The 23,802-nt window shown below is 41.7% G+C and overlaps 1 protein-coding gene across 3 annotated transcripts in view; it reads right to left on the bottom strand.

Annotated features, from left to right (window-relative positions):
- Positions 1–23,802, bottom strand: part of asxl1 (ASXL transcriptional regulator 1) — a 90,524-nt gene that overhangs the window by 5,093 nt on the left and 61,629 nt on the right. For 2 of the 3 annotated variants that reach the window (XM_086005523.1, XM_086005525.1), the window contains 4 exons: positions 16,609–16,775; positions 9,697–9,793; positions 7,850–7,955; positions 2,111–2,861 (listed from right to left, as the gene is read on the bottom strand). In XM_086005523.1, the coding sequence (XP_085861649.1) occupies positions 2,111–2,861; positions 7,850–7,955; positions 9,697–9,793; positions 16,609–16,775 (1,121 nt within the window). The remainder of the gene's footprint in view (positions 1–2,110; positions 2,862–7,849; positions 7,956–9,696; positions 9,794–16,608; positions 16,776–23,802) is intronic. The other variant, XM_086005524.1, reaches the window with a different exon arrangement.

The raw sequence follows: 23,802 nt of genomic DNA, 5'->3' as shown, positions 1-23,802 counted from the left end.
AACGTTGGTCAGGACACCAGAGAAAACTCTGCTCTTTTGTAAGTATCATCATGGGATCTTTTAGGTCTACGTGAACCACCAAAACAAGCAACAGGGACCTCTCATCTAAAAGACAGCAGTCTCTCATTACTACACTGGAGCATCAGTGTACTTCTGTACTCAAGTGCAAGGTGGGGCTTGAACCTACAACATTCGGACTCAGAGGCAGGTGTACATCTGCTGTTATTGGTATTGCAGCAATCATGCAAAATTTAACATCTTTGATGTATAAAGCACAACATAGTCCCCATAACACCCTGCACTTTGTAACTATTAAAACCTAGAACCAAAAATGTCTTTCCTTTTGAATTTCCTAGATGATGATGGGTTTTCAATCTGGAATCAGCAGATTTGTTTGCCTGGGACCAAGCAAGCCAAGCGCTTGAAGCACAATGTCTCCAGAATTTGGTCATTTCCAATGTGCGCAGACTTACCAGCATGTTATTTCCATTGCTGAATAACAATAAAAATGTTTTCTGCAATGATGGTACGGTTTTCCATTGGATTGCTGATAGTATCTTTCCGAGATTAGGGATGGGACCCCAGTGAGGGTATCAATAGTTGCAGGGAATCCCCCACACACAAAAAAAGTCACCTAGATTTACTCGTACAATGCAGGCTATTGGTGACATGTACACGGTCAAGTGCATAACTTTAAGTGTAAACTTGCCAACATAAGATACCTAATGACTGCAAATATCTAAATAGTGTCACTCCAGGTCATAATTGCAAATTCACAGTAAAAGGACTGCTCATAATTCAGTATTAGCTGGTTACTAAACTGATAATCCAACTCAGGGGACACTAGCATAGCTGTGGGAAAAATGAAATAGGAGTTTTACCTGGCACCTAACCTGTACCGTACCGTACCTCACCTGGGAACACCACTGATCACAAAACTGTTTCAACTGTCACCTCGAGGAGCACAAATTCGCCAATAACTCAAAAGCAAAAACAGACTTCAGTTTAGTTAACAGTGCCAAAAAATGATTTTTTTTTGTAAAGTATTCCTTGCCAAAGTATTATTGGTTACTACATATACAAGAGATTCTGGACAACCAACAAAGGAAAGAAGAAACGTTTAAGAAAATCTCAACTTAAAAACAGTGTTGTACATTGTAAGAATTGAGGAATTAAGTTTTTATTTGGCACAGGGAAGGAGGAAAGGGGAAGAATGCATTTTTGGCAAGCAAGGTTTGGCTAGTGGACCGTGGCATTTCCTGGACTAAATTTTAACCGCAGAAAGACAAAGCAGCATTGCTACCATCCCAAATTGCTTTAAATCGCCATCTAAAAACAGTGGTCTGGAATTTGCGGTCCTGATGACGGCGAACTGGCAGCGTTCGCCGTCACTTCACCTTTGAAACTGACCACAACTTCAGGATTTAGCGAATGCGCAGCCTAATGCGGAAATCCTGAAGTAGCGGTCTGTCATTCACTGCTCCTCCACAGACTGCGCTGTGCTCCCCCCAACCACCCCTCACCACAGAGTGAAATCACTCAAATCATGGCAACAGACGAAAACTTCGGCTCTTCCGCAGTAATTACGCTGTTAAATACCCCATTAAAAGTTAGACCCAAAGCGATTAGGTGTAACTGGGGTTTTAACAGCGTTTTGATTGCTAAACAAAGGTTATGATCCTGAAAAACTCATTTTAATTTTGTGTAGTGTCAAATTTATCCATTTTAATAAAAATTCTAATTAAGAAACTTAGTTTGTTCATCTTTATTTCAGGTTTGCCTTTTCCCTGTTCTCTCCAACATTATTAAAGTTAGAATTTTAGGAGGTTACCCACTTCCTGGTTTGCCGTCTGAGAATGCTGCGTTTTGATTGGCTGCTTAGACAATTTGTTGACGTCACAGCAGCTCGTCGCTGGGAATCCCCATTAACTTCCGTCGATTTGAATTATGCATCCAAAAAGCCGAACTTCTCGCCAGAGATCGCGAGATCTTTGTGCGAAGCATACTTCGGGGCCAGCGGCGAACGCCTTTGCTTCGCTGCTGACTGCAAATTCCGGGAAACCAAAATTTGCTTTCCAAGTAACGATTCAACATTTTTAAATGCACATACCCTAATAGGTGGCACCTTTGGCTCTTCTTTTGTAGGATGTTCCTTTTCTGTCCGAAAGCTATCAATTGCGGTCCGAAAGGACTGATGATCTTCAAGACGTGGCTTCTTCTCGGGGCCAGAGGTGGAGGCACTGTACTCAGAAGACTTTCTCTTTTGGTCTTTGGACTCTCCAGAATTATGCTCTAACTCACTTTTCAAAACAGCGCTCTTTATAGTAAGACAGGTGATCTGATCCTTGGAAATTCCAGCAGGTTGCACATCAGTCAATTCTAAACGGCCATCAGATTTGGTATGTTCTTGAGATTGTATTCCTGCAGGTCTTTCTGTAAGCAATATAGGTTTGGAGTTTAAGGCAGATTTATTTGGAAGAATTTCTTCTAGCTGTTCAGGTCTAGCTTCATTGTTAATTAAACTAAGTTGATCTTCATCTGCACAGCTAACAGCCTGAAACACCTTGGCCTCATGATTGTGTTGTTTCTGGCTCCTGGTATCTTGAGAAGACACAGTGCATGAAACTGTTTGCTCACTTTGTTCAGGAAGTTCAGTCTTTCTTTCCTTAATAAGAGTCCGCTTCACTCTACATTTGAGGTCCACCTTTGAACTTCTAGTGCATTTCCTTAGTCTCTCATCCTGCTTTTTAACCGGACTGGGTTGTTTAGATGGTCCTGCTAATACAGGTGAACTGGCTTCATTTTCTATTTCCACTTGTACTGATGTCTGCTGTTCTGATTCTTCTTTAGACAAGCCCAGTCTGTCAACATAACCAAAACAAATATACTCAGACATACTGGATTGCATTGTACAGCAATATTTTACAATGTTAAAGTTCAATTTTCCTTATTTAGATTTTTATGTTCAGTTTGGATTCCATTAATCTGATTGAATTCCATCTGCACTACCTCTATCCTGAAAGGAGACAACCTGCAGTTTAAGCTAACTCTATTTGATGTGTTTGTGAACATTGTGGGACAGGAGGCAAAGATTCAATAGAAAATGGGACTTTTTAACAAGAGCCATTTTTAATCAATTTACGAAAGACATGACTGAACTGAAGTTAGATAAAAACAAATTTTAATCGATAGTCACTGGTAGAGAGAGTGTAGCTCACTACAATTTTGCAAACAATTTGCAAAATGGGTAGACTATGCACTTTTAGGTGCACGAATTGTCTTTGAAGAAATACCTAATATATCATATGCAATGAGGTTATACTATGGGTTTTGTGCTAAATTTATTTTAAGCAGCATGAAGCTGCATTAAAAACAGTAGGGCTAAATCACACACAATCTGGATGACTAGTAGGTGCTCTGACTCAGGAGTAGCACCATGCTAGGACAAGCATAACGTGAGCCAGAACTGCACACAGAAACAAGCCAAAAAGTGGATTGTGAAACTGGCTTACCTACTCACATGCCTGACCTCCCTTCCTAGGTTAGTGAACTTGAGTTGGTAGATAGATTTAAGTCTATGATGCTGCTATGAAATGGGCACACATTAGGGGCAAGAAACAAATATCAATTTGGAACATGTTGATAAATTTTGCATAGCTACCTTCCCAATATAGAATCTAGTTTGATAGGAACTTGGATCAGAGGGTAGTGCATTTTATAAAACTTCTTATAAAATATTTCAGAGATTCCTTCATTTTATGTCTAAAAAGCATTAAGGTTGAAAGTGGGGTAAAATTCACTAATAAGTGATGCTTAAAGTAACAACTGAAGTAGGGTGCATGAAGCCTTGCTCGACAGGGATATAGATCAGAAGATCGAGTGCAGAAGTCAGCATGAATTGCTGTGTGAAATGGACACACATTAAGCATGCATAAAAGTCAATTTGCAAAATTTGCTCCAATACTGAAAACTGGCCCCTAACGTTTTACAAAGCAAAAAACAGCAGACACCTGTGAATCGGGCATGCTGATCTGCACGCCCAATTATTCGATCTGCACTCCCATCAAGTGAGGTTCCATTCTGGGAGCGCAGTCTCGCAACACTTACCCTATTGTGCATTAAGTGGTTATGCACATAGAGATTCTGATAAAAGATAATGTTACAGAAATATATATGAATATACTGAAGCAAACATCACAAATCAGTATGCATTACTGGAATTATGCAGTTTAGAATATTTTTGTTAATATGGCTAGTCACTTCTAGGAGGGGTAATCTACTTTTCTGCTCTGGTAGCCACTCTACACACCATCTATAATTCAGCCACAATACTAACTCACGGAGGTGGGATGACTGGCATATCTGAAATCAAGGGAAGTTCAAATTGTGTTCATTTTTCTTAATAGATAGTTAGATCCAAGCACTAATGCTTAAATGAACACAAGAACATAAGAACGAGAAGCAGGAGTAGGCCATTCGGTCCCTCAAGCCTGCTCTGCCATTCCATAAGATCATGGCTGATCTTCTACCTCAACTCCACTTTCCTGCACTATCCCCATATCCCTCGATTCCCTTAATATCCAAAAATCTATCGATCTCTGTCTTGAATATACTCAATGACAGCCTCCACAGCCTTCTGGGGTAGAAAATTCCAAAAATTCATCACCTTCTGAGTGAAGAAATTTCTCATCTTAGTCCTAAATGGCCAGCCCCTTATTCTGAGACTGTGTCCCCTGGTTCTAGACTCCCCAGCCAGGGGAAACATCCTCCCTGCATCTACACGGTCAAGCCCTGTAAGAATTTTGTATGTTTCAATGAGATCACCTCTCATTCTTCTAAACTCGAGAATATAGGCCTAGTCTACTCAATCTCTCCTCATAAGAAAATCCCCCCCATCCCAGGAATCAGTCTGGTGAACCTCCGTTGCACTCCTTCTATGGCAAGTATATCCTTCCTTAGGTAAGGAGACCAAAACTGTACACAATACTCCAGGTGTGGTCTCACGCGGGCACTATATAATTGCAGCAAGACGTCTTTACTCTTATACTCAAATCCTCTTCTAATAAAGGCCAACATACCATTTGCTTTCCTAATTGCTTGCTGTACCTGCATATTAACTTCGTGATTCATGTACGAGGACACCCAGGTCCCTCTGAACACCAACATTTCCCAATCTCTCAGTATTTTAAAAAAAAAACTCTGCTTTTCTATTTTCCTACCAAAGTGGATAACTTCACATTTCTCCACATTATATTCAATTTGTCATGTTCTTGCCCACTCACCTAGCCTGTCTACATCCCCTTGAAGCCTCTTTGCATCCTAGCTTCTAGTTCCTAATTCCCACCTAGCTTTGTATCATCAGCAAACTTGGATATATTACATTTGGTCCCCTCATCCAAATCATTGATATAGCTTAAGCCCAAGCACTGATCCTTGCGGTAACCCACTAGTTACAGCCTGCCAACCCGAAAATGACCCATTTATTCCTACTCTGTCTTCTGTCCGTTACCTCCAATCCCATGACCCCTAATTTTGTTCAATAACCTCTTGCGTGGCACCTTATCGAATGCCTTCTGAAAATCCAAATACACCATATATACTGGTTTCCCCTTATCTATTCTGCTAGTTACAACCTCAAAAAACTCCAACAGATTTGTCAAACATGATTTCCCTTTTATAAACCCAAGTGCCCCGTTACTGCATCCTTAATAGATTCTAGCATTTTTTCCTACTACTGATGTCAGGCTAACCGGTCTGTAGTTCCCCTTTTTCTCGCTCTCTCTCCTTTCTTAAAATAGTGGGGTTACATTTGCTACCTTCCAATCTGTGGGAACCGTTCTAGAATCTATGGAATTTTGGAGAATGACAACTAATGCATCCACTATCTCTATAGCCGCCTCTTTTAAAACCCTAGGATGTAGGCCATCAGGTCCAGGGGATTTATCAGCTTTCAGTCCCATTAATTTCTCCAGTACTATTTTTTTTTTTTACTAATATTAATTTCTTTCAGTTCCTCATTCTCGCTAGACCCTTGTTTCTCCACTATTTCCGGGAAGATTTTTTGCATCTTCTTCCGTGAAGACAGACACAAAGTATTTGTTTAATTTCCCTGCATTTCCTTATTCCCCATTATAATTTCTCCTGTCTCAGCCTGTAAGGGACTCACGTTTACTTTCGCTAATCTTTTCCTTTTTACATACCTATACAAGCTTTTACAGTCTATTTTTATGTCTCTCGCTAGTTTACTCTCATTCTATTTTACCTTTCTTTATCATCAATATCTTGGTCCTCCTTTGCTGAATTCTTAAATCCTCCCAATCCTTAGGCTTACTACTCTTTTTGGACTATAGATTACTCTGTCACAGCTGCTCTGCAGAAACCTTCATAAAGCCCTTACACAAAGTCAACCCAGGTAATAGCTAACACCCCCACCCAGTCCAGTTAAGCAGTTGTCATCTTGTGATATGCAGTTGATCAAAAAACCAAGTCATTCTTTGGACAAAGTGTGGGTTTACTATCTGATTAAATGTCACAAGGACCCACAAGGAACAAAATCCTTTTGATATTATTTATCAGACCCAAGAGAATCCTGAGTTTTTGAAATCTCAACAAATAACAGGTTGCATTCTCTGTAGATGATATTAAGGGAGATACGCAAACAAGATGGTCATACAAGCATATAAACTGCAGGAGACTCAAGAACCTCATCAGAAAATGCTTTCACCATCTGCAAGATTGGTTCCTGGATGATCCATCATCAAGTAGAGGGTGCAGATATATAGCCATCAGCATCAAACAGCGAGAAACTCAAGGTAAAAGATAGGCTTGTACTTTATACAGACAGCACTTGCCTATCCCTTCACAGTTAAAAGCACAAACTTCCTGTAGCGGTCCATTATATGGACATGAAGATATCCATCTTTAATATCAATAGCTGCTTAAATTATCATTTTTCAAAAGAGCATCTTAAACTTTTCCCTTTATAGGAAATTTATTAGGAGTGCAGTTTTTGGCAAGCAAAAACAAAATCCACTGGTTGGTTGAAGGCTGAAGAGAGCATAATACCAAGTCATGCTCACTTGCAATACACCAAAGGAGGGGCTTTTAACGTACCTGCAAGTACCTTAACAATTGTGTGTACGGGGTGTAAAAATGGCACAGCTGAATCTCTGGAGATGGCACTTAATTCTCGGTTTGCTCCAAAGAGACTTTACGAAAGCAGACTAGCGAAGATTTACTACTGTTATTAGTTATGTGCCTTCGATTGTAACTTCTTGATGAATTTTCCTCCATGGAGGGTACTCTGATGTAAACTCAAAACATACAAAGCGAAGCAGAAGAACAGCTATTTGTGCCTTAAGAACAAACTTGCACATTTACATAGCGCCTTTCACGACCTCATGATACCCCAAAGCGCTTTACAGCCAATCAAGTACTTTTGAAATGTAGTCACTATTGTAATGTAGGAAATGCGGCAGCCAATTTCCGCACAACAAGGAACTACAAACTGCAATGAGATAATGACCCAATCAGTGTTTGTTTTAGTGTTGTGGTTGAGGGATAAATATTGGTTAGGATACTGGGAGGACTTCCATGCTCTTCGCCAAATAGTGTCATGGGATCTTTTACATTCACCCAAGAGATCAGAAGGGGCCTCGGTTTAACGTCTTACACCAAAACAAATGGCGCCTTTGACCGTACAGGGATCCCTCTCTTTTGTTGTGAGCAGTACAACAACATAAATATTTTTCTTCAACTTCTAAAATTGACCCATTAGTAAATCAATTTGAGAAACTAATTTTTACAACTTCACATGTCTGGATAGATTTGGTGAGAAAGTTGTGCTTACTTCTGCCCATAATAATCTTCAAAGAAATTCTCTTTCCACAGCTCCACTTTTTTTTCCTTCTCCATTTCTTGACGTAGCCGAAGCTGCATTTCAGGCGTAAACTCACCTGCACAAGACATCACAAGTTTCAATTCCAACACATTTCACATCTAAAAAGCGTTCAGGAGGTTGAAACTGAATAAAAAGGTCATTAATGGATGCTTAAAGAAAACCCAACCTTATGGCAGATTTGCATCCATTATTGCCACAGTGAAATCTTGGTCTCTGCTATATACAGGAAACTCTCTGTTAACCGGCAAAATTCAGGAGTAGGTTCAGGTAAGTTTTACTTCATATTAGTGGCAGTTCCTGGATCTGTGGCTGTGTAACTGGGGTTTGTGCACTTGTTGCCAAGCAACAGGGACGCTTGGTCTGTGGCTGGAGTTCCTGCACATGTTGCTAAGCAACAGGGAAGCCTGGGTTTGTTGCTGTGTATGGAGCTCTCGTACCCTTTAACTATATCTCTCTGTAATCCAGACTTTTTGATAAACCAGCACCACGCCGGTCCCGTTGGTGCCAGATAATAAAGAGTTTCCTGTAGTACAGGACAGTAGCTGGGCAGAGCCCGTGCGCTTGCTTTGGGAGAAAGGGGGAAGCGAGGGGAGAAAAAAAAAAGCCACTAGCGGCAATTCTCATGCAACCTCCGAGCAGTTATACAGAGACATTGCTGTGACCTGGATACGCTTCTCCAGCCTGCCCCATGGATGGAGTAAACTAGGACAAACAGTTAACGGGGGGGGGGGGGGGGGGGGGGGGGGGCGCGGTCGTAACTCAATCCTCAAAGCAGCACCTCCCTGCACTGAGCCAGAGTGAATGCTTGGCCTATTTTCAGGCATGACTCATGCCCAAGATTTGGATTGACACTGCCCAAGCATTTCATTTAAGACCTTTAGAGTGAGCAAAAATAGGAAACTTTCATCCTAGGCAGCGGTTGAAGTCAAACCTGGATCTTAAGAGGTGAACCAACATTTTAGCCTTATTAAAAAACCCACCATATTGTAAATAGTTGTTTCAGAAAGTATCCTACTAAGCACACATTTCTGTGTTATTTTAAGTTTTAACAAATGTGCTCAATAATACATCAGTTGTAATCAGATTACAAATGTATTTAAATAATTTATTCTGGTATTCATTCTCTAATTTTAATTTTGGGTGCTTAGAACTTGAAAAGAGAAAGCACATGGCTCCGTCGTGTCTCCACTTCTCCCTCCCCACCACATATTTCAAACATGTTCAAGATTTTTTTCATGTTGACATGAATGGCTGTAAAAGACAACATAGCTGAAGGAGAAGGATATGAGAAATACTGTCTCAGACACTCACACGGTGGCAGAAGATCCAAGAAATGTGATCTGAGATGCATATTCATGCAACAAAGTGAATGAATTTGGGTTGGAATTGACAGGAGAGGTAACTAACCAAAGAGACAAAAATATGGTTCATAATTTAAAAGAAAAATAGTTAGCATGTGGAATTAAAGTGCAGAACATTTCCCCTCGTTAATTTAGAGAGTATCCCTCCCACTCTGTTGGTCGGAGATATTTTTGGAAACTGAACTAAAAATCTAACATTGTTAAAAGAGGGAAATTTGGAGAAAAAAGGTACACTGACAACAAGCCATTCACATGCTTCCATCCAAGAGTCATTGAATTTACAGCACATAAGGAGGCCAGTCAGCTCATCATGCCTCGTGTTAATTCTACAACTGGAGCTTTTGCAGGAGGACCAAAAGCAAAGCTCCACTTTAAAATAAGGTTATGGAGCATGCTAAACAATCAAGATACAACTTTTCCTAGTGGGCTCCATACCTTCCGCTAATCGCTCCTTCCATCCCTGAGCTGCAGAGGTGAAGAACTCGTTATTTAGGGCTGAACTGCTGAGCCGCATTATACCATCAGTACCAACCTAGAAGAGTAAAAAGGAAACAATTCCACTTTGTCACACTAATTTAAAAAAAAAAAAAATATCAATACAGGAACTGGGATTTCTCATCACCCAAGTACTAAAAACCCAACACTGATAAACAAAGGCTTTCAAATCTACAAAGACCTCCTTCAGGCAGTATGCTTATTAGCCTGGAACATATTAATAGAGCATGATCAGATAATCCAACAGCATAAAGTTCTTTTTATTAGTGATAAATCTGTGTCAAAGGTTGGAATGGCTGCCATCAATTTAAATACCATCATCACCAGTGCAAGTTTTGGGTCAAATATAACCAACTTCAGTGAGTGCAATTTTTTTGGTGCAAGGAGATTTCTTACTCCCCCTCCACAAAGGTGGGCATAAAATTCAGATAAAAGCTTTGAACTTTAAAATCACAATTTTTAGTTCCTTCCTCCAAAGCAAGCAGAACAAGTATATACGCAGGGAACCTCCCACCACTGCTAGTTAAGTTAATGAAGACTCAAAACACACGTTACAATCTTGTTAATCATTCACATAGTGGCCCAGAAAATTTAGCCAGTTAGTTGTTGAGCCTTAAAAGACTGCCAAAGTTCCAGGTTTGACACCTTGTTTGTGCAGAGTTAACCGAACTTAGCGAGGCTGGTGACAGGGCACTGCAACTATCCTCAGCAGTTTTGAAGTGGTGGTGGTGGTGGGGGGGGGGGGGGGGGGAAGAGCCAGATTCTCACTCCTGATAGCTGTCCACCTATCCTCTACTGGAAGAGCATGCATGTGGACATCATGCATGGATAGGGTCAGTTGTGAAAGCATGTTAAAATGTGGGATGGAGCACTAAATGTACGGTCGGTACTGTACGTGATTAGATTAAATTTTTTAAAGTGTAAGCGTAGGAGTGGAGCTTATAAAACTGCGTAATTTAATATCAATGTAGAAACAAGCTTAACAAAATGTTATACTATCCTTGCAGTGGTTACTACATCTGTACTGAAACTCAAGTTTGGTCAAAAGGGAAATAAAGGTAGTATTGACTTGATACTGTACACATTTGGATAATTAACATTAATTTAGGGTTTTTAAGTTAGTGTATGAAAACAACAGATTACAGGACTGTTTGACCAGCTAAATAGTTAATCTTATACCACTGAAGCATCTGCATCAGCTAGGGAAAACATCTGCTCAGGTAAACTGAGAACTACTGTACAAAGCTCTCCACCATTGTCCACTCCTTTCCATATGCAGGTTTTTGTTACAATGTCATTTGAAGGCTGCAGCCTAGCTACATCTCCCTCATGTTCATGCGTCATTCTTACAAATCTAAACTAATAACTGGGCATTCATGAGGAATAACTGGGCATTCATTATGAGGAATATCTTGGTATTGTAAATACACAATAGTGCAGATTTATAAAGCATATTCAACTACTACTGTATCAAGGAAATGTGAAAGCAAATAATTGCTCTCCAAGAAAGGAGAGAGCATTTATTCAAATAATAACTAGGAGAACAGAAACCCCTTGTGGAGAAAGGGGGAATAAAACCCCCCATTCACTTTAGATTTCACAATTAATACAATTCATGAATCCTAAGCTTTCATTTCGCCACAGATCACAGTGCCACCCACTGGTCCGAGTATCACATACCACCTCACCCTGTATCCAGCTTCCACCATTTAAAACAACCAAATTACACCGGAATTGTGCGCTGCTCAATCTAATCCACATTAAAACCAACAAATATTAAACAAATGAAATATCACAAATTTTATATTAAGGGATTTTCTTCTCAAGCTCAGGAGTTTAAGCTTTTAAATACTGTGAGAATACACTCAACCAACATTAAGTAGGCGCTTCAAGTTTATTCTTGCCTGCCTCCATTTCATTGCTAACATAGTCTTGTCGATAAGATGAAAACAAAATGCTCTACATGCAGAAAAATTCAAGGTTTAAGTTAATCATTTTAAAATCAAGAGCAGTGGCCGATTTTGTAATTACATAAAGTTGTCCTACGTAATATGTAACTTTATAAGCAAAGAACTAGAAGAAGAATTGTTTTTTTTTGCTTCACTTATCAAATCTCCCCCTTTTTTGATGTGCTCTGCAGCAAGGCAGCATTCATTCTCTGGCACAAAGTGTAGATAACCCGATTCCAAACCCTTGCATAAGCAGTTCCAGCCAACTCCAAAGGGTAGACACAAAGCAGCCCGCAGTGATTTCCCTCCCATGTTACTTTCCTTTTTTCTACATGGAGAAACCTAGCCTCACATGGTGTGGCCAAGATTGGCAATTCATCTACTCAGGAATATCAAAGGCAGGAGTCTGGCTTTACCACTTCACAGAGCATCAACATGTGCAGCTGAACCGGATTAAGTTTACATTTTGCTCAAGAGCAAAACCACAAAAAGCAGATCACCAAACAATACATTTCAGAAGCAAAAAAACTGGAGTCCTACAAAAATTAACCGTCGAGACAATTTTACATAATTTACATACTAGGCAGCCAATTAAAAGACCAACGTATAGTATTAACATATCTTATCAATCGAAGGTCTCTGAAGAACGCTCAGTCTTTCACATCTAAAACAGCTCACGTCTTTTATAACATGCTCCCACTTCACACCATCTGTCTAACATTCACAAAAAGAAAGATGAAACTGAAGATCTCATCAGAACCCCACTTCTGCACTAGTCCTGCAAGGCTTTCTCCCTCTGGCTTCTCAAAAGTAAATCTAAATATTTAAATGCAAAAATATTGTTAAACTGGAATGACCACAGCCTTTCAAATTCAGAAACTGCCACTAAAACGTGTGCCTCACATTAAAACTGAGCTAGGTTACACAGACTGGGCATGTTAACTTTTATTTGGGTACCTCAACGCACAAATGTAACTCATTTGTTCAATCTCACTAAATACAAATGGACTGTGAAGACTACAGCTTGAGGTATTAGAATCATAGAGCACAGAAGGAGGCCATGCGGCCCATTGTGCCTGTGCCGGCTCTTTGAAAGAGCTATCCAATTAGTGGCACTCCTCTGCCCTTTCCCCATAGACCTGCAAATTTCTCGTTTTACTTGGATTACTATGAACATTTCTCTGAAAAAGAAAAATATGTACATGGTTAAATACCTCGTGATGCACCAGTCTGTACAATATCCACCAGACAGCAAGATAATTTATTTTATGTACAAGAACAGCATAAAGTCAGAATGAACAAAGGCCATTCAGACCTTCAGCCTGATCGGTAGGCAGATCATATACCAAATCTATCTCATCATCAGCAGCTGCTTTTATATTAGGTTAAGTCACCTCCCAATGTGCAGATCTCTCGCAACAATCCCAAGTAAAACTTGTTCAGTTTGCGAAATCAGCGGCCAGGAAGACTCCAAGAAGAGAAAAGGTCTTCCCAGCCACAGCCAATCCGGCAATAGCACGGGTCTCGCGCTAGATCAGTGCGGTATGGATTCCTGTGTAACTGTCCCTAAAAATGATTAAACACAGTATAGAACGATTACCCATCTATCGTCAACCCTGGCCAGCTGCCCCGCAGAAAACATTTTCATTTCCCTTGCGGCAGGAGTCATGTGTTTCAGAGAATCCGATCAAACGCCCCACAGAATGCTCAGGTACCAGATTAATCAATAGCAAAAATATTGCGGATGCTGGAAATCTGAAATAACAGAAAATGCTGGCAACACTCAGCAGGGTCAGGCAGCATCCAGAGTACAGAACCAGATTAATCAATCAGTCTGCCACAGTGTGTTAGCATAGTTCCGAACTTCCAATACCAAACAGGTTATCTTGTAGCCATCTTGACCAGAGAGAGACCTCGCATCTCTCCCCCTCCCCAAGTCACTTGCTTGTTATTAGACAACTAACAAGGGCAGGTTTTATCCCTCACTGGACAGACAGTAGGTACCAGATGCTCCTCAAAAAAAAATCAAGGTGAGCAGGAGCAACAATATTTTGACTGCATTGTTCTGACCACAGAATGGACACACCCCATCAAATTGTGACTGCTTCCTTCTTCAACTGAATAATGAAAGGGAGCAAGCCCTGGATATGTAAGTATATGATCTCATACACAGACTCCAAATATTACACGGTAGAAGGCAGACAGTAGGGATAATGGGTATGTACTTGAATTGGAAGGAAGTGACTAGTATTGTCCCACAGCATTTGTGCTGTAGCCTCAACTATTCACTATATTTGTTGATGACTTAGATAACACAACAGTGAGCCATGTATCCAAGTTTGCCGATGACACAAAAGATTGGCGGCAATAAGTAGTGTAAATGGGAGAGTAAAATTACAAAGAGACATTGATAGATTAAGTGAGTGGGCAAAACTGTGGCAGATGGATTTCAACGCAGGCAAGAATGAGGTCATCCATTTGGGACCAAAAAAGGATAGATCCGAGTATGTTTTTTGAAATAGGTTTTCAAAAAACAAAGAACAGTGGAGGTCCAAAGAGATTTAGGGGTCTATGTACACATATCACTAAAATATAGTAGTCAGGTACAAAAAATAATCAAAAAGGCTAATGAAATGTTAGCCTTTATATCTAGTGGGCTGGAATATAAAAGGGGAGAAATTTTTGCTAAAGCTATACAAAGGCCTGGTTAGGCCACATCGGAGTACTGTGTACAGTTCTGGGCAACGCACCTTGGAAGGAGGGCAGCGCAGATTCACCAGAATGTTTCAAGGGTTAGATTATGAGGAAAGATCACAAACTAGGGTTGTATTTAGATGGTTAAGGGGTGATTTGGTTGTGGGTTTTAGGCTTTTGAAAGAAATTGATAGAGTAGATCGAGAGAAATGTTTTCCGCTGGTGGGGGTGTCTAGGACAAGGGGACATAACCTTCAAAGCAGAGCCAGGCCATTCAGAAACGAAGTTAGGAAACATTTCTTCACAAAGGGTGGAACTCGGTCCCACAAAACGTAGTAGATGCTAGCTCAATTAATAATTTTAAATTGGAGAGCGATAGATCTTTGCTAGCCAAGGGTATTAAGGGAGATGGAGCCAAGGTGGGTGGATGGAGTTAGGATACAGATCAGCCATGATCGTGCTGAATGGTGGAAGAAACTCGAGGGGCTGAAAGGCCTAAACTTGTTAATACTTTCCAGAAGTTGTCACCACAGGCTTCAGAGTTTCCACATCAGCTATATGATGGACATCTGCCCCCATATGATGAAAGTACTTACACAAGGCAGCTTGCAACCACACCAACACCTCAAGTCCAGAGCCATGTACCAGGCTTGCTCATCACTAACTGCTAATCAGAGTCCTTGAGCGGGCTTGCGACATAGTAGTGTGCCCATCAAAAAATGACAAATATGCTGGATTCCTTCCTCCCTAGAAGTTTCCTCTTTTCCACAAAAATCAACATAGACTAGAAAAAGACTCCCATTAGGTGCCTTGATGTACTGAACCATGAACGAACTGTTCCGACACATCTTATACAAGTTTAACTTGCATTGAGATGTTGTGGCGATCAACGAAAAACAAGACAGCCCAAAGTGCCCTTCGCTTCTCAGTGCAGTCCGAAGGAGAGTTTCTGGGGTGAAGTTGGTATCCTCCAGGGAATGATATAAATGAAAAATTGGGACAGATGCCCCTTGTATATTCTACAAGATCACCTTAAGCCATGCAAAGCCGTAATACTGCATAGCGAGTAGAATCCACTAGATATGCAAGTGATTCTGCCGACAACACATCATCTGCAAAATGCAATGCCACAACTCTTTCAGCAATGCTCAGAACAGATATTTCAGATTGTCCAATCAATAATTTCAATCTACTAAAGGTATACTGCAGGCAGGACTAAGATTTAGCATTAATGTTGGTCAAAGGACATCAATAACAACTTGAGGTCTTAAACACTTATGGAGAAACACTGTTCTAAACATGTCAGGTAAATCTCAGTAACGATGAACAATGTTACACATCTATTATACTGAACCTCTACACAGAGTCACCTATACAGGGAGTGTTGGAAATCAAAACTAGGTGACAAAGTAGAATATTTTAGCATCTAACCCCAAAACACTAGCAAGAGGTCAACCATTGCCGTGTGAATTTTGAAGTAGGTTTTCAGTTAAATACAAGGATGTACTTTTCCACAGAAGTATCAAGTCCCTAATGTGCTTAATACAAATTAATTGAGGATTTAAATTTTGTCGCACTAAATTCCCGACTTGGTTTTAGTTACGTTACTTTAGTTCAAATTATTGGATGATTCAATACAAAGAGAAAAAAAATGACTGAATTATTAGTAGGCTATTCTTTTATAAACAGTCAAAGCTGATACACTCCTAAGCTAATTCTCATTAACAAAAACCATTAATAAACATGGCTGGAGCGAGTAAATCAGAATTGTGATCACAAACAAAAACTCATGCCTGCAGATAAAATTCAAGACAAAAGCAAAATACTACAGAAAACAGAAAATGCTGGAAACACTCAGCAGGTCAGGCAGCAGCTCTGGGGATGAGAAACAGGTGGATGACCTGATGAAAGTGCAGCAACCTGAAATGTTAACTCGGTTTCTCTCTCCACAGGTTAAATTCAAGAACTGGCTATACCAAGAGCAGCAAGCGAGTCTTAACATACTGCATTCACTCACAATCAATACAATGGTCAGTGGCACTGCAAACGGCCCCAGACTAGCTAGCATCTAGAATGAGGTAGGGCCAAGTACTTTTTTCCCGATCTCTCGCCCTTCTCTTTCCATCCATCACAACCTGCATCATCTTCCTTTTGATAGAAGTGTATTAAAATAAACAGTCATGTTATAGAAGCTCGGATCAGTCCCTACCTGCCGGTCCACCTCTGGCAGGAGAAACAGCAGCTGCTGCTGAAAATGTAGTGGCAAAGAAGTGAAAGTCCGTGAGTTGATCAAAGCACGCAGGTTTGTATTGACGAGAATTGATCCAGGTGTTTCAACATCAATCTCTTCCCCTCTGTTTCGCTTCATCTGTCCTGCTTGCAGAATACAAAACAATGAAACATCTTATTACAATTGACAAAAAAAATACCTGCAAAAACACAACCTGGCAATGGGATATTCAAAACTTAGCTCCGAGTAGAATTTGCTTTTGTTTGATTTCGACCTTTTTCCTTTCATGAAATCAACCAGCACCAGGCACCTTTCCTGGAGAAAAATAGACTGCAGATCTGCTCCCTGACATCCAACAATCCAACAGCCAACTCCAGGTGTCTCAATGAAAATAAACGGAATTTGTGTAACCAACTACCATTCTCTGGATAAATGCATCAATCCTCTACCAGGCTGCCACTCTGTCATGTCAGTAAGCTACAGTTCTTAAAAATTGGACTGATCCTTTCATAATTATTGAAATGCATTTATCCCATCCTGCATGAAATGTATACAGAAATGTAAAAACAAACTCCAAAGATGATTCCCAAAACACCTCAAATGTCTCTCCTTGACAATACAGCCTGATGAGAAATAGTTGAATCATTTAAAAGCCATTGTTTTCTTACTAAACTACCAGGGGTTTTTCCTTCAGGCCTTGAATACAACTTAACGAGCAGCCGACAAGCCAATTAAAATTGTCCATGCCCCAAAGATTTCAGAAGAAAAGCATGTGCTTAAAATATAAATATCATTGATTAGCAACACTGGTATATGGCGACTGAATAAGTGAAATTTCATTTTTATTATGAGATTCATCGTGTTTTGGGATTTCCTTACAAAATTCCATCCATTTTCTCAAGAAACTGCGAAACCAGTGGCTTTGTTGATAATTAGTACACTATACTAAACTAAACTCTTATGTCAAGTACCAAAATACACATTCTTTGCAATCTAAGATATAGGTCTAAACAAGGGTAAATCGAGATATAGTTTGGATTAATGTTGGAACTGCAATTTTCAGAATCAGATTCAAACTCTGCTGGATATAGCCAATTTCTTTTGATCTAAAAGAGTTTAGGTGCCTGTAAGCTAACATTTGTTATGGGTTAATTAGCAATTTACAAGCAAATTTTGTAAAGAACATAAGGAAGAATAAACGAACTTGCATTTATACAGAACCTTAAACAGAAAAATGTCCCTAGGTGATAAATCAGATAAAAATTGACACGAGCCAAAGGAGACGACACTGGGAGGAGTGACTAAAAGCTTGGTCGAAGTGGTAGGTTTTAAGGAGGGTCTTAAAAGGAGGAGAGAGGGGTGGGGAAGTGGAGAGGTTTAGGGAGGGAATTCCAGAGTTTCGGTCCCAGGTGGCTGAAGGCACAGCTGTCAATGGTGAGGCAAAGGGATTGGGAGATGCCAAGAGGCCAGAGTTTTCAGAGAGTTGCAGGGCTGGAGTAGGTTACAGAGTTGGGAGGAGTGAGAAGGGTGTTGAAAAGGAGCAAAATAATTTTAAATTTGAGGTGTTTGTGGACCAGGAGCCAATTTAGGTCAACAAGTACAGGGGTGATGGGTGAACAGGGCTTGATGCTGGTTTTGAACGAGGAGGGGGCCCAAGGATAGATCCCCGGGAGACTCCAGAGGGAATGGTGTGGGGACAGGAAATGATACTGCAGGAGATTCTCTGGCTATGTCTGGATAGGCAAGAGTGGAACGAAGTGAGTGCTGACCCATTCAGCCGGACAAGTGGAGGAGAGGTGCTGGAGAAGGATGGTGTGGTCGACTGTGTCAAAGGCTACAGAGTGGTTGAGATGGACGTAGAGGGAGACTGCGCCATGGTCAGTCACAGAGGTCATCATTTTTGACTTCGGTTAAGACCATTTCAGTGCTGAGAGGGATGGAAGCATGACTGGAGGAGTTCAAACAAGGAGTTGCTAGAAAGATGGGCACGGATTTGAGGGGTGACAAAACACTCAAGGTTTAAGAGTGAAAAGGGAGTTTTGAGTTGAGGGCAGTTATTGCTCCAGCACTAGAGTGATGATGTACTTGAGGGTTCAAAGACAGAATCTATTTGGTTAGAATTAAAAGGTACAATAGAGGAGCTATTACGCTGCTATATGTATACTTATCCTAATATAGACTGAGAAAATAACAGTGTAAAAGGCAAAGGGGGGCGGAATTCCTGAAAGGAGTACAAGAGAACTTTCTTGATCAGTACGCTTCCAGCCCAATGAGGAAGGAATCATCATAGAAATTTACAGCACAGGAGGCGGCAATTTGGCCTATCTTGTCCTTGCCGCCGACAAAGAGCTATCCACCCTAACCACCCTCTTGGTGAAGAAATTTCCCCTCAAATCCCCTCTAAACCTCCTACCAATTACTTTAAATCTATGCCCCTTGGTTGTTGACCCCTCTGCTAAGGGAAATAGGTCCCTCCTATCCACTCTATCTAGGCCCTTCATAATTTTATACACCTCAATTAGGTCTCCCCTCAGCCTCCTCTGTTCCAAAGAAACAACCCCAGCCTATCCAATCTTTCCTCATAGCTAAAATTCCCCAGCCCAGGCAACATCCTCGTAAATCTCCTCTGCATCCTCTCTAGTTCAATCACATCCTTCCTCTAATGTGGTGGCCAGAACTGCATGCAGTATTCTGGCTGCGGCCTAACTAGTGTTTTACACAGTTCAAGCATAACCTCCCTGCTCTTGTATTCTATGCCTCGGCTAATAAAGGCAAGTGTCCCGTATGCCTTCTTAACCACCTCATCTACTTCAGAGATCTGTGGACATGCACTCCAAGGTTCTTCTCATCATCTGCACTTCAGTGTCCTACCATTTAGTGTGTATTCCTTTGCCTGGTTAGCCCTCCCCAAATGCATTGCCTCACACTTCTCTGGATTTAATTCCATTTGCCACTGTTCTGTCCACCTGACCAGTCCATTGATATCTTCCTGCAGTCTGCAGCTTTCTTCTTCATTATCAACCACATGGACAATTTTTGTATCATCTGCAAACTTCTTAATCTTATTTCCTACTTTCAAGTCCAAATCACCAGAAGGAGTGGGAGCAGAGCAGGATAAAAGCGACGCTAGCGAGGAGGCCAGAGACCAGAAGGAACGCGAGCGGAGCAAGATGGAAATTGTGGAAGCTCTGGCCAAACTCTTCCAATCCTCCTTCGATATGGGAGTGGTGCCAAAGGACTGTAGAATTGTAAATGTTACACCTCTGTTCAAAAAAGGCGAGAGTGATGACCCGGCAACTACAGACCAGTCAGCCAGACGGCGGTGGTGGGTAACTTTTAGAGACAATTGTCAGGGACAAAATTAATTGACACTTAGAAAAAATATGGGTTTATAAATGGAAGCCAGCATGAATTTGTTGAAGTGAAATTGTGTTTGACTAGCTTGATTGAGTTCTTTGCTGAAGTATCGGAGAGGATTGATGAGGGTAGTGCAGTTGATGTATTTGCATGTTGTCGTGAAGCAGGCGGAGGATAGTGACAAACTTTTGAGGGCAGCCGAATTTGAGGAGCGCACTCCATAATCCCTCATGGTTGACAGTGTCGAAGGCCTTTGAGAGATCAAAGAAGGCTATGTACAGTGGTTGGTGCTGTTCCCTGCATTTCTCTTGTAATTGATGTGCGGTGAAGATCATGTCCATTGTGTCCCTTAGTGGGCGGAATCCGCATTGCGACTCTGGGAGGAGCTCTTCGGCCACTGGGAGAAGGCGATTGAGGAGGATTCTTGCGATGACTTTCCCTGTGGCAGATAGCAGGGAAACTCCTCTGTAATTACCGCATGCCCGATACGAGACTCCCAAAACAAGCGCTCTACTCGGAGCTCTGGCACGGCAAGAGAGCCCCAGGTGGGCAGAGGAAACGCTTCAAGGGCACCCTCAGAGCCTCCTTGAAAAAGTGCAACATCCCCACCGACACCTGGGAATCCCTGGCCCAAGACCGCACAAAGTGGAGGAGAAGCATCCGGGAAGGCGCCGAACACCGAGTCTCTACGCCGGGAGCAAGCGGAAGCCAAGCGCAGGCAGCGCACGTCAACCCAAGCACCCCACCCGCCCGCCCCTTCAACCACAGTCTGCTGCACCTGTGACTGAGACTGTAGGTCCTGCATTGGACTCATCAGTCACCTGTGAACTCATTTTTAATGTGGAAGCAAGTCATCCTCGGTTCCGAGGGACTGCCTAAGAAGAAGAGTTAATGTATATGGACTTTCAAAAGCTGTTTGATAAAGTACCACATAATAGTCTTAAACTGTTGTTTTTCAGACTGGAGGGAAGTGTGCAGTGGTGTCCCCCAGGGGTCGGTGTTGGGACCACTGCTCTTTTTGATATATATATTAATGACCTGGACTTGAATGGCAGGGCATAAATTTTGAAGTTTGCAGATGACACAAAACTCAGCAATACAGGTAGACTATCCTTTATCCGAAAACCTCGGGACCAGCCGTGTTTCGGTTTTTGGAAAATTTCGGATTTCAGAAGGTATTTTATAAGACTGGGAAATTTGTCGGGGGTGGGGGTCGGCGTCGTGCGCACGACTTACGCTGAACGAAAAAACTTTCGGTTTTTAGAGGTTTTCGGTAGTTCGGATAAAGGATAGTCTACCTGTATAGTAAACAGCGAGGAGAAGAGTAACAATACTTGAGGAGGACACATGGCAGATGAAATTTAACAGAGAAGTGTGAAGTGATTCATTTTGGTAGGAAAAAAAATGAGCAGAGCCAGTATAAACTAAATGGTACAATTTTAAAGGGGGCGCAGGAACAGAGAGACCCGGGGCTGTATGTACACAAGTCTTCGAAGGTGTTAGGACAAGTTGAGAAGACTGTTAAAAAGGCATATGGGAACCTTGGTTTTATAAATAGAGTCATAGAATACAAAAGCAAGGAAGTTATACAAAATGTTTATAAAAGTGGTGAGGCCGCAGCTGGAGTATTGTAGCCAATTCTGGGCACCATGCTTTAGGAAGGATGCCAAGGTCTTAGAGGGGACACAGAGGAGACATACTGGAATGGTACCAGGGATGAGGGACTTCAGTTACGCGGAGAGACGAGAGAAACTGAGTTGCTCGCCTTCGAGCAGAGAAGAATATAAGAAATAGCAGCAGTAGGCCCTTCGAGCCTACTCCACCATTCAATAAGATCATGGCTGATCTTCTACCTCAACTCCACCTTCCCGCACTATCCCCATATCCCCTTAGTATCAAAAAAATCTATCGACCTCTGTCTTGAATATACTCAATGACCGAGCCTCCACAGCCCTCTGGGGAAGAGAATTCCAAAGATTCACAACCAATGTTCCCTCATTTTTTTGGCGTGTGGGCCTTTTAATTGGCTGTGCGGTCCATTCAAATTTCAATTTCAATTTTATTTGTCACATAACCAAATACAGCAAGTGAAATCCAGTCAGTGAAATGCTTTTTTCTTAACGAGCCGAGCGCACCAAGCAGCAAAGGACACTTAGCTACCTGGTACGAACGGAGCCCGCAAGGACGGCAGCCATCTTCATCGGCGCCATCACAATAGGGTCCGCTCTCGCCTCGCTCCGCCTTTCCTGCACTCCAACCCGACAATCTTCAGCCGCCGTGGTACCGACGTCCCGGGGCCTGCTTCTCCCTGGCTCTCCTTCCACCCGGTTTGTCGCGCATGCACGGTTTCTCCCATATAAAAGCCGGTGAGTGGCCTGCACGGGACCTCCAGACCGCTGTGCGGCTGCGCAGTTTAATAGGAACATTGTTCACAACCCTTTGAGTGAAGAAATGTCTCCTTATCGCAGTCCTAAATGGCTGATCCCTTATTCAGAGACTGTGACCCCTGGTTCTAGACTCCCCAACCAGGGGAAACATCCTCCCAGCATCTACCCTGTCAAGCCATGTAAGAATTTTATATGTTTCACTGAGATCACCTCTGATTCTTCTAAACTCTAGAGAATATAGGCCTGGTCTACTCAATTTCGCCTCATAGGACAATACCCCCATCACCGGAATCAGTCTGGTGAACCTTCGTTGCACTCCCTCCAAGGCAAGTATATCCTTCCTTAGGTAAGGAGACCAAAACTGTACACAGTACTCCAGGTGTAGTCTCACCAAGGCCCTATATCATTGCAGTAAGACTTCTTTACTTTTATACTCAAAATCCTCTTAGAATAAAGGCCAACATACCATTTTCTTTCCCAATTGCTTGCTGTACCTGCAGGTTAACTTTCAGTGATTCACGTACAAGGACACCCAGGTCCCCCTCAATCCAAATTGATTCCCAATCTCTCATCAATTAAAAAATATCCCATTTTCTATTTTTCCTACCAAAGTGGATAACTTTACATTTCTCCATATTGTATCCCATCTGCCATGCTCTTGCCCACTCACTTAACCTGTCTATATCCCTTTGCAGCCCCTTTGCATCCTCCTCACAACTTACTTTCCCAACTAGCTTTGTATTGTCAGCAAACTTGGGATACATTACACTCGGTCCCCTCATCTCAGTCATTAATATAGATTGTAAATAGCTGAGGCTCAAGCACTGATCCTTACAGTATCCCACTAGTTACAGCCTGTCAACCCAAAAATGATCCGTTTATTCCTACTCTCTCTTTTCTGTCAGTTAACCAATCCTCAATCCATGCTATATTACTCCGAATCCCATGAGCCCTACTTTTGTGTAATAACCTCTTGTGTGGCACCTTATCGAATGCTTTTTGAAAATCCAAATACACTACAGTACATCCACTGGTTCCCTGTTACCTACCCTGCTAGTTACAACCTCAAAAAACTAAGATTTGTCAAATGCAATTTCCCTTTTATAAATCCGTGTTGACTCTGCCCAGTCATAGTATGATTTCCCAAGTGCCCTGTTGCCACGTCTCTAATAATAAATTCTAGCATTTTCCTTATTAGAGGGGTCAGGCTAACTGGCCTGTATTCTCTCTCCCTCCTTTCTTGAAAAGCGGGGTTACATTTGCTATCTTCCAATCCACAGGGACCATTCTAGAATCTAGGGAATTCTGGAAGATCAAAACTAATGCATCCACCATCTCTGCAGCCACCTCTTTTAAAACTCAGTGGAGAAGCAGAGGGAGGAAAGGAGTTAAAATATCACATTGAGAAACTCCAGATGGGGCTTGGGTT

This window comes from Somniosus microcephalus, chromosome 13 (assembly GCF_052327205.1).
Source record: "Somniosus microcephalus isolate GS21.2 chromosome 13, FLI_Smic_1.0, whole genome shotgun sequence".
In the NCBI taxonomy this organism is placed as follows: Eukaryota; Metazoa; Chordata; class Chondrichthyes; order Squaliformes; family Somniosidae; genus Somniosus; species Somniosus microcephalus.
The sequence above is the reverse complement of the archived record's forward strand: the minus strand, read 5'-3'. Positions and strand labels throughout refer to the sequence as shown.